The following is a 12133-nucleotide window of genomic DNA, read 5'->3' as shown; positions in this document are numbered from 1 at the left end:
AAGGCTGAAATACCTATAATCCCAGAAAGCTATTCTCCCCAGATAACAAGCAAAAACTACTGACAGAATTTCTGAAAATAAATAAAAGTATGACTTCAAATGTGGGAAGAGAACTGAAATGGGCCCAATGAATGACCAGAGAGTGAACATGTCCAGGTTTCTTCTTCTTTATAATAGATCAATAAACAAAGCAAAGCAATATTCTGTGTGTCCTACAACAGCTGAAACAAGGGACTCCTGGGTGGCTCAGTTGGTTAAGCCTCTGCCTTCGGCTCAGGTCATGATCCCAAGGTCCTGGGATCGAGTCCCACATCGGGCTCCTTGCTCAGCGGGGAGCCTGCTTCTCCCTCTGCCTGCCGCTCCCCCTGCTTGTGCTCTTTCTCTCTTACTCTATGACAAATAAATAAAATCTTTAAAAAACAAAAAAAGAGTTGAAACAAATCAGAGCCTGGATTCATCTTGTCAGCATACTTACTACAAATTAACTGTCATAATGAGGAAGCTCAAAAGTCAGCAGAGGGGACACACCTTTGCTTTTCCTTTAGGGACATAGTAGATACCAGATGCTCGCAAGAGAAAATAACGCTTTTTCCACGACTTTTTGCCATCATCTTTCAACCACAGGACTCCTTCAATTTCTGGTACAGTTACAGAACTTCCACAAAAACATTCCTAAAATAAGAAGATGATTTGGAAAGACATGTGATCTTTGGATTCTCAGAACAAAATTGTGTTAACTCCTGTGAAGTTCATACTATAATTAAACCAAATGGCTTTGGTATTAAGGCCACATTGCTAATATTACCTCAATTAGAACTTTGTATTCTAAACATATAGATTCATTTTGAAACTACTATGGCAATCTCTATGAACTTTTACCTAACATTGTTTTGAAGAATCTAAATTGAATTGTCAACTGAGCTGCATACAACAGGATTTAAATGCATCTGTACAGCATAGTAACACTAAATTTAGTAAAAGTGTCAGTTAACGTAAGCATTAGACTTTATTTTTCTCCAAATTAACAACACATTTAGATTAGCTGTCAAACCAAATTTGTTTTAAAAAGCAACATGCTAAGTGAGTAAACACAATTTAAAAACGGTATCAATTTATATGATTCTAAAACAAAGAGGACATTTATTTTTTAAATATTTAAAACTAGGTTGAAAGGAATGTAAACAAACTCAAAATTATGAATTCTAATGTCTGTACTTAGATAAAAATGTAATTAAAAAATCAATCATGTATTTGGTAAAAGAAAAATAGAAATCCTCACTAAATATTAACATAGGACATTTTGAGCCTAAATTAACCTCTCTCTTCCCAAAGTACAGAGAAACCACGAATTATAAAGAGGATTTTTAATTGTAGCTATTATCACTATGAAAAGCTGAGTGCTGATCTTCATCTTCCTAACTGCCTTATTGCTAAGAATTTATTCTGGTTTTCAAACATACTAACTTCTTTGATTTTAGTTCTCTAAAATCAGCAAAGGCCAAAAAGCTAAAAACTGAATTATGTTTGAATTTGTTTTATTAAAAATAAGGGGATGTGTGTGTGTGTGTGTGTGTGTGTGTATAAAATGATCATTATGATTTTTTTAATTGAGTTAAAGCTAAGGCTTGAAATATTTTGTAAATAACTAGTATATTCAAATTTCTCTCTAGGTGAGCAGATAAAGCACCACAATCATGTCCTTCATTGAGCAGCCTTTTTCCCCACTTGTCTGCTCCTAACAGCTCATGACTCCTTTTAGTCCACTAATATATTACTTGGCAAAATAACAGTTTTTAAGAGGTTCTTCAGTGGCCTAACATTCACACAGCTGAACTCTCCCCCTCAGGCTATGGAGGAATATAGGCTTCTCTAGTTACAAGTGTAATTATGAATAAATAGCATTGACATACTTGACTTCAAAAAAGGTGCTTAATATTTTGATATTGTAATGTGCAGGAAAAAAGGGGGTGGGGGGAGGGAAGAGTCATACCTCCAATAGCACTTCTTTGTTTCTATCTGCCATCTCAGCAGTTTCCTTTTTCCCCAGAAGATAATTCTGGAAAAATAAATAAGTTAAAGATAAAACCACCCTATTATTCCCTTGGCACAGGTGCATATATGATTTCTTCTAGAGATACAGCAACTGTGTCTGCCTGTACAGAATGACAGGAATACTGCTTTGAACATTAACTTGTGCCTGAGCATCATTGCTAAAATGCTTAATGCTGGTCTTCTCCTTACTTTAACCATTATCTGGAAATATTCCATAAACCGCCCTCCCCCAAATCCTGGGATGATACCACATCCAACAGCTGACAAATGTTATTATGTACAGCTAATGAAAGGACCTGAAAGGTTTACAAATTAAGTACAATGAGTAAGGTAAATTTCCTTAAAATATGCTAAGCTTAACTGACCCAGATGCAGAAAATTTATGTTCTGGCTTTGAAAGAAGAAATCCCCAATTCTCTGAGACTATCATAATATCACTTGCTTGCCTCAACTAAAATCTGAATTCTATTAGCCTTATAAAAAACTTCTTTGCAATCACCTATAAAAAAATCTATTGGTATTCCCAAATGTGTATTATTCACTAAAAATATCCAGTAAAGATGTGTCATGATTAAGCTGTCTGAAGGATATTTAATACTTTTAACACTGCTACTATTTTTCATTACTACTTTTTCTCTCACTTACTGATTTTTATAAAATATTTGTATATTACAAATTATTAACTCAAACATTATTCTGGAATAAACAAAGATGCCAAATAAATACAGGTAAATATATTAAAAGTGGAACCATTTATAATCAAGGTTATTGAAATTAAAAAAAAAAATATTTAAGTGTCAACTGCATAAATGGAGAAAGTAGAGAACTTAAATATGTAAGTACTTTTCTTTGATGGATGAGAAGCTCACCAAGTAAATAGCTGTGTTCAATAGCTCTGGATTACAAAAAAGCAGAAACCTGGTAACTCCCTGGAGTTACTTCTGCTGCCCCAAGGGCTCACTCCATCTGGCTCTGAGTGACTGGTAATCTCTCTGAAGCCTGACACTTGGGCCCCAGAGGACTTTCCACCTCAGTGGAAGTAGTAAATGGAAGCAGTTACTACTCCCATAGTAAATGCTCCCATGGGGTTTTGCAATCACAATGCTCCAACCAGGTGGTTGCCAGTTTTTTAGCTCTATTAACTTAAAAGTAATAGAATAATATAAGATGAACATTTAGAAATCATGATCTCTGTAAGATATTTGGCCTCACCTGTGGGTTTTTGAAAAGTGCATATTTTTCTATACGTTCCATAAATACAAGCTTGTTTTGACTATCTCTTGTCCAATTAAGAAGATTTTCAACCAAGTTTTCATGGTCTTCAAAGATTCTCTCTATTCCAAGATAAAATATCAGTACTTTGTTAGTATTCACCAGAACTGCATCAAAGACATGAAACCTTGTGAAGTAATTCCAAGCAAAACCACAGAATTTTACTTGACATTATAGCTCTTGGCCCTTAGAAATGATCTAGTCTTCCCTCTATTTTCAAATAAGGAAACATGCCCACTGTGTTAACTGACTTCAGCAAAGTCACACAACTGCTATATGGAAGAATCAGGACTAAAATCTAGGTCTTCTGTTAGGTTTTCCTCAGCCTTCAGCCTTCTCCCATCCACCCTTGAAAAAACAAAAACCAGGGGTGCCTGGGTGGCTCAGCCAGTTAAGCATCTGCCTTCAGCTCAGGTCATGGTCTCAGCTCCTGGGATCGAGCCCCTCCCTCCAGCTCCCTGCTCAGCAGAGAGTCTGCTTCTTCTCCCTCTCCCCCAGCTCATGCTCTCTAAAATTAAAAAAAAAAAAAAAAAAGACACTGTAGCCAATTACATAAAAGGTAGTAGAGAAATATTATATATATGGGTCTTTAACCTACAGCCATGGACATATTCCAAAAATTAGTATCCAAACATTTTCTGTATATCATGATGCCACATCTATGAACTCAAACCTTTCTAATTCTCTAAGAATAGTTATGAGTATTATTAGAATACATTTTATACATGTTAATAAACTAATAACTTATGTTTTAGTTTTGGGGGCTATGTTTGTGCATTCTGACACAAAAGGGTTATCAAATTTTTATTTCTCTGGAAACCACTGTGAAATATTTAAATAGGTACTAAGAGCAATGCAAATACTTTTTAAATTAAAATATAAAGTTGAAATTGATTACTGATTCAATAATACCTAATAAAATAACAATTGCCAGGTTGCTATAATCACACAATATTATAAAAAGAAAACTCTTTTAAGAGTCAATGATGGCATTAAAAATGAGGAATTTTTAAAATTAGAAAACACCACACTAAACTATAAATCATAGGAAATTAAGATTTAGTACATTTAGCTAAAAATAAAAAAGATAGGCTTTATGTTTTCCCTAAAAGTCAAATGCTGGTATAAGAAATTCAGAACAAATGTGAATAAACAGAATGGTCTTGGTAAATGTGTCTGTCTAATGCAGTTATTTGAAGGGAAAAAGTATTTTGTTACTTTAAAAAAAAAACTGTTTTAGCCATAAGATGATCTGAAGTGAACTGGAAATGATCTTGTATCCAAAGAAATCTCAAAATACTTGGAGGAAAAAAAAGACAAGGTGAAAAGCTAAGGCTATATACAGGAAAAAAAAGATGACTCAAAGTGCTTTAGTTAACATGAAAACTGTTAGGATTGCATAGAAATTAAAAAGTAAATAAAGCAATTAGATTACTAACCCATTTGTAATTCAGAGATGGTTTCTACCAGCGACCAGTCTAAACTATAACCGCAGTGGGATTTGTCCATTAGGTTATCCAGCACTTGTCTCACTGTCTGCCTCTCATCCACCATCATTGTTTTAGAACTATCGTCAGACATGTGGACTCTAATCACCAACTATAACAGGTAAAAAGGAAATTAAATACAAACCAAAAACTAGGCATTCTAGAAATTTCTTCCAATATCAAGTCATCTTCTGAGTAATGTTGTTCTTAGTTAAATATAAAACACAAAAAATGACTTTATTATGCAAGAAGGATATTCTAAAATTAGGTATCAAATAACCTACCTAAACAAATTGAAAGCATTTTTAAAATTATAATAACAGGTTAAGATTATAATAAGACTGTTTTGTTTTACTTTTTTAGGAAAATTTAAAACAAAGTTACTTCTTTATAATAACATTTTATCTACAAAAAACATATACGAAAAATATATTAGGAAGAAATATCCCTCTACCTCTCTGTATCTTTAAGGTATGTTATATAAACAAGGCAATTCTTTATAAATCTGATAGAAAAAAACTGATAAAAAAAAAATCCCAAACAAGGAAAAAGCCCAAATATCACCTTTTTCACTTGTGCCTCTTTAATTTTCTCCAGGGCAACTCTGATCTTCTCAGCTTTCAATTTTGCTGCCTGTTCTTCCTGTGAACACAAAGCACTGCAGATAAACTAATGCTAAAATAATGAGAATTTTTGAAAACTCTTTTTATCTTAAGGATGTTGCCAGTATTGAATTTCAGTAAGAACATAACTTCACATACTTACATAGAGCACATTTAAAAAATAGCCCTGTTCACAAAGTGAGAACAGACATAGTACACAAAGGAACATTTTTAAGATGCAGACTTGAAGATCTTTTATATTAAGAGACCAGATTCCATCTTCTAGAGAAAAAGAAATCTGTGATATAGCAAATTAATGAGTTTGATTCTGTCAATCTGAAGCAGATGAATTTCAGACAGAAGAAACAGGAGTGTATATCCCGTTTGCCATACCTGCACAGTCCCTTGACTCTGAATTTATACCCGCCTCCGAAGTATGAGCAATCTTCTGCATACTAATGTTTTGTTCTGTTATACTGAAAATGTATCATCACCATAAAACAGCAAAAAACAGTATCAATTTATTTCTTTGCAACCACATAAAAATCCTTAAAAAAAATATAGGTATGTTCTCATCAATATACCAATGCAAACAAAGGAGGATGCATTATACTCTAGGTTTCATTCTGTTTTGAAAAGTACACAATATAATCAATGTCTCATGTTACTAAACTCAAATTTGTTTCTATTAATTCACTGATGAAATTTTTAAAATGCTAAATATAATTTTCCAAATATTTAATTTCTAGTGACTTCTTTATAAAATTTAGATTATAAGTAGTAATAAAATTATCAAGAACTATAATTATAGTCACACCATTTATTTTTTCCTAAAATAACATATAGTATTGTAATACCGGTACTTACTTGTACTTTCCAGCAATAGGCCATTGTACACTGTAGCCTTAATCTCCAGTTGAAAAAAACTCATGTAAGTAAATCTTCGCTTTTTATGAAGGATTACTTTCTAACTCTAAGCTTTTGATTACTCTGGAAAATATCTAAGGAAAATACACACTACCATCTTATATATTCCTATATTTAATATAAGACTTAAAACAAAGACCTAGTTATATCAGCCAATTTTATCTGCTCTGGATTATGATTAAAAACCATCCATTTCATACTCTAGGCTATCTTCCCTCATTTCAAGCTTAGTAGTTACTACTCCGTAGAACAGAGAAAACAGTAGTTAGAGAAGACAGTGGGCTTGTTTGCCAGAAATCGGATCCTTTACAATGAAAGAAGCCAGTGAATTAACATAATAACCAAGGTGTGGAAATACTATCTGTAAACCCAATTAGACAGAGAACAAAGAACTTTATTTTAACAATGGAGGGGGTAAGATAAGACTTGATTCTTAGACTATTATAGATATAGTCATTTGATTAAAAGATCAAATCATTGTATCCCTGCCTTTATGCAAATAAACATAATTATAAAATATGTTGCCCGTGTATTTTAATAAGTTATTTTTTTCTTTTTAATGCAGGCTATACAATGAGAAAACACTACTGTCATTAAAACTCTCAGTTTCTGGAATAATGTGTCTTAGATAAACAAATCATTGTTAGTTAAATTACCAAACCCTGTGTTTCTGATGAGTATAGCACATACTCTGGAAAGGAATTTTGAATACTACCATTTCCCAGTGGTTTCATGAAACCAGCTGACAGGTTTTTTTTGGAAGAGAAAGAGGGAAGCAGGAGCTTTATGAATGTTTTCTCAATGGGATAATGATCTTCTGTTTCTCATGGCTCATTTGCCACATCTTTGTATTAGTATGAATGACTGTTACAGAGAGGAAAAATTTACCAAGGCATATTTTCAAGTTTTACTTCATGTCTCTGAAAAGCAAATTTAAATCTCAAAGTCTGATAAGGAAAGACTGATACATAAAATCAATGCTTTGTGTATTTGGAATATAAACATGGACTTCTAAAAGGCCAAGTTCTTTTATAACATAATTATTCTGCAGAAGTTAAAAAAAAAACTCAAGAAAATGAACAATCCAATAAAAAAGGGTGTTCTAAAAGACATGAACAGACAACTCAGCAAAGAAGATACACAGATAGCAAATAAGCCCATGAAAAGATGCTCAATATCATATGTCTTTAGGGAACACCAAATTAAAACGAGATTATCACTATACAGCCTATTAAAATGGCCAAAATCCAAAACACTGAAAACATCAAATGCTGGTGAAGTAGAGGATCAACAAGAACTCACATACATTGCTGGTGGGAACGCAAAATGGTAGAGCCGCTTTGGAAGATAGTTTGGCAGTTTCTTATAAAACTAAACATGCTCTTACAATATGATCCAGTAATGCTCCTTAGTATCTATCCAAATGAGGTGAAAACTTACCTCCATCCAAAAATCTGCACACAGGTGCTTCTAGCAGCATTATTTATTTATTTATTTATATTTTTATTAGCAGCTTTATAACTGCTAAAACTTAGAAGCAACCCAGATAGCCTTCAGTAGGTGAATGGGCAAACTGTGCTACATCCAGCCAATGGAATATTACTCAATGCTACAAAGAAATGATCAAGCCATGGAAAGACATTGAGGAAACTTAAATGCATATTACTAAGTGAATGAAGCCAATCTGAAAAGGCTGCATACTGTATGATTCCAACAATATGACATTCTGAAAAAGGCAAAACTATGGAGAAGGTAAAAAGATTAGTGGTTGCTAGGGGTTGGGGAGAAGGAGGGATGAATAGGTGGAACACAGCACTTTTGTACGAGTGAAGCTATTCTGTATGATACTACAATGGTAGATACATGTCCTTAACACATTTGTTGAAATCCACGGGATGTACAACATGAAGAGGGAACTCTAATGTAAACTATGGACTCAGGGTGATAATGATGTGTCAACAAAGTTCATCAGTTGTATCAAATGAACCACTCTGGTGGGGGATATTGATTATAGGGAGGCTATACATGTGTGGGGGCAGGTAGTGTAAGGGAAATCTTTGTACCTTCCCCTCAAATTTACTGTGAATCTAAAACTGCTCTAAAAAAATAAAGTTTATTTTTAAAAAGAATATACAAATTTAAATATTACATTCTGATATTGGTTATAAATATAAAAATAGTATTTTCATACTCCCATTTTAGTGTAATATTATTTGCCAAATACAACAGAACACAACCAGCGCTATCTTTTGAAGGACTGATATAAAAAGTCGTTTAATTGTAAGATTAGTTTAAACTAAGTTTCTGTTCTACAGGCTAACAGGAAAAATATTGACACGGTGGAAGAAAGGATAAAAGAAACAAGAGATTCAGTGCAACCATTTAACATACGTTAAACAAATTAGATTTCCTAGCCATCAATAAGAAACCATCTTTTTGTAAAGCACCTAGGTGGGGCTATTTTAACATCCAAATTTAGCTCTTCCATTTGCTCAAAATACTACTCTTTAATAACTACATAAATTGATCTGTTTTAAAACTGTATAAAATTCAAATTTAGGAGCTCTGTGCTTAATTTCAACCTAGGCAAATTTTGGTTTATTCTTCTCCAGTTTATTAACAAGGATGATCCTTGCTAGAAGCTTTTTGAAGAAACAACTGATCAAGATACCTCTTACTTTTACAGTCTGAATATCATCACTGGAGCAAAACTGAAAATAAAAATACTTATATCAAATTGCAAGATTCACAGTATTTTATGCTTCCATAACCTCTTCCTCAGAAAGTTTGATTTTTACCTACATTACCATGGTATATTCATATCTTTACTTTTAACCATTACAACCTAGGGGGAGGAAGAAATTGTTTTAAGCTCATAAAGTATGCAATATAGGAAAGATCAATAAATCTTTGCTGATGTGATTAGACTATACAGGAAGAAGACATCTGATAGTTTACTTATAAAGGCAATGTAAATCTATGTTCAATGTCTGCAGCCTAATTTCAATACAATGAACAAAGCTTTATTCATCTCATGTTCTCCTCTTTTTGCTAATGCAGACAACCTCCGGTCTTAAGCCTTCTGCCCCCTTATCTTCTGACTATCCCTTTCTTCACGTTGTTTGTCCCACAGCCATCCTCAACGTAAGTAAAAGATATCTTACACCTATAACAACTTTGTCTTCTACCCTGTCTCTTAAAAGAGCAAAAGACAACCCATTTTCTACCTGAAAAACTCCTGTGCGGCTATCAATAACCATCAAATGCCAAGCCTCCTCAAATTTACATAAAGAACAAAAACTCAGTGAAGATTTTAGGATTAAATGAAAGGCAATGCTGTGGTTACAAAGTGTTAAAGCATTCTCTTGAGTGTAAAAATTAGAATACTGACAGCAAGAGTGACAGTTGCTAAGAGATGGCCAGTGAATTCCTTCAACTAAAAAATTATTAAGGCTTCGTAGGTTCAGAACAAATCCAGTTGAAATTAAGGGGCTCAAAAGGAATTAGCAGTTTCTTTAGGATCTAGTTTATTTCACACTTTACAGCAATAAAAAAAATTAGATAAATTTAAAAAGGTTCAAAGAAAACTTGGAGTGGTAAGTTCACCGCCCATGAAATGCTCTACTCTATAAAATTACTTAGAGCCAGAATAGTAACAGTAACAACTACTTTACTTCCCTGACATTGATAGACTTTCACTGAGAAGAGAACTAACATCAACTGAACACCTAAAACTTGCCACACACTATGAGGCATGTTACACACGGTATCTCATTTAATTCTCAATAATGCAAGGCCAATATCACTATTATACATTGTACTGATTAAGGCTCAGAAAGACTAATCTTTCTAAGATCAAACAGGCAGTTACCCAATGACTAACTACTTGCTCTCTCCACTAGCAGTAAGTAAAAAATACTTGTCAAAAATGAAAGACTTATAGTAATGTAACAGCACTTTTATAACTTCTCTGAAGCAAAGAAAAATGGTGGTTAACATTACAACAGTTCTTGAAGGTCACTAAAGGACCATTCTGTGACAGATGTTTGTTGAGACTGTGCAGGCTTGGGTCTGACTGCAGGGGACAGAGTTCCTGCTTTCAAGGAGCTTACCTTTAAAATAAGAGACAAGACAATAAAGAAATAGATGTGTGGTTAGTCAGTCAGGGGTAAGTCCTACAGAAAAAAATAAAGCAGGGTAGAGGAGTGAAGAGTGACAAAAAATGCACTGTTAGATGAAGAGATTAGGGAAGGCATTTAGAACAGTACCCAGAGATTTAACGGCATCAGATCAGCAATATGTCCTTTGCCCACTGCACCCATTTATGGTACTAATGCCATTCCTAGAAAAACTGGTTGGCATTATTTTTGCAGATGTTACCAGCTCAGAGCTGTATGTGGGATAGTTATTTCATTAACAGTGGTAGAGTGACAACTGGATTTATGATGGAAAAAAAAACACAAAACAAAATATCCTTTTGCTGCTTTGGCCTAAGCACAGTGCTACTATGTTCATTCTACTGTGTACTAACTACTGGGTGTTACAATGTCTTCGTTTGGAAAAGTGTATATCAGAGGTGGGTAACTGGGGTACCATGCTTTTTGGGTAAGGGGAGCCAGACTGCCACATGGGGGCATGCAAGATGTGTAAACCCATTTTTGTTTCAAAACAGCCAAGTGCTCTGGTATTGATGGCCCTGACATTGAGAGGCTCCTGCAGCTTGGGTTATCTAGGAATTTCTGCTACCTCCCTGACTCCACGCCCCATTCCAGCCTAAATGTTTAGGTTCTACAAAAGTGAATCACATTCCTGCTCAAATTTCTTGTATGTAAGCAGGGTAGTATGTAGGAGGAAGCTGGAGCCAGATGTTGGCTACACACACCAGCAATCTCAACACTTGGGTAATGGGAGAAGAGCGGATGCCAGCAGAGATGGCTCTGACGCTGCAGTTGGCACCACTGTCTCTTGGGCACAGGGAGATGAGAAGTTACGGACTGCATTTATCCATAACTTGCACAGAATAACCTCCCTGTGGTAGGAACTTCGTATTGTTCCCTGCTACATCTCCAGGGTTGTGAACATAGTAGGTATTCAGGAAATACCTGTTGAATGGACGAAGTTATTCTCTTCAACAGTTTGCCACTACATTTAGGAAAAAATACAAACTCCTTAGCATGCCTTGAATAATCTGGTTCCTGCCTACTTCTCCAAACTCAAATCAAGACACTCACTCCTATCTTCATTCAACTACTGTGGCTCCAGCAACATAGCCTTTTTTTAGCTTCTCAAACCTGCCAAACTCTTCTCCCTGGGCCTACCTACAGGGAACACTAACCCGCACCCTCAAGCTGGCTTTTCATCCTTCAATCTTTAGGTTAAATGGTGCCCCCTTAGAAGGGCCTTTTCTGATCTTATCTAAAGGAAATGTACCCCCAATACTCTCCCCAGTATTCTCTAATGCTTTACCTTTGCTTCCTCCACAGCACTTAACATGATTTAGAATTTGTTTATACTTGCCTATTAATATTTTTTATCTATCTTCCCAAGCAGACTGTGAGCTCCTGAGGGGGGGGGGGCGGGTAATATGTCCATTTTATACAAAGTTATAATCCCAGCTCCAGGATAGTACATGACTCAACAAATATTTGTTCAATAAATAAACAATGTAAAGGGTAAAATATTACATTTGAGAGCAGTGTACAAAATGGACTGGAGAAAGGAGAGGCAAGAATGAAGAGACCAGTGTAGTAGCTGATAAGAGATTAGGAGCCTATTTTAGGGTGGTGGCAATGG

At 34.7% G+C, this 12133-nt stretch overlaps 1 protein-coding gene across 5 annotated transcripts in view; it reads right to left on the bottom strand.

Annotated features, from left to right (window-relative positions):
* RAPH1 (Ras association (RalGDS/AF-6) and pleckstrin homology domains 1) overlaps positions 1-12133 on the bottom strand; it is a 90086-nt gene that overhangs the window by 22571 nt on the left and 55382 nt on the right. For all 5 annotated transcript variants that reach the window (XM_032403981.1, XM_032403972.1, XM_032403989.1 and 2 more), the window contains exons 5-9: positions 5376-5453; positions 4764-4923; positions 3265-3386; positions 1991-2056; positions 529-672 (exon numbers count right to left, since the gene is read on the bottom strand). In XM_032403981.1, the coding sequence (XP_032259872.1) occupies positions 529-672; positions 1991-2056; positions 3265-3386; positions 4764-4923; positions 5376-5453 (570 nt within the window). The remainder of the gene's footprint in view (positions 1-528; positions 673-1990; positions 2057-3264; positions 3387-4763; positions 4924-5375; positions 5454-12133) is intronic.

The sequence above is a fragment of the Phoca vitulina genome, unplaced genomic scaffold (assembly GCF_004348235.1).
Source record: "Phoca vitulina isolate PV1807 unplaced genomic scaffold, GSC_HSeal_1.0 scaffold1, whole genome shotgun sequence".
Classification (NCBI taxonomy): domain Eukaryota; kingdom Metazoa; phylum Chordata; class Mammalia; order Carnivora; family Phocidae; genus Phoca; species Phoca vitulina.
The sequence above is the reverse complement of the archived record's forward strand: the minus strand, read 5'-3'. Positions and strand labels throughout refer to the sequence as shown.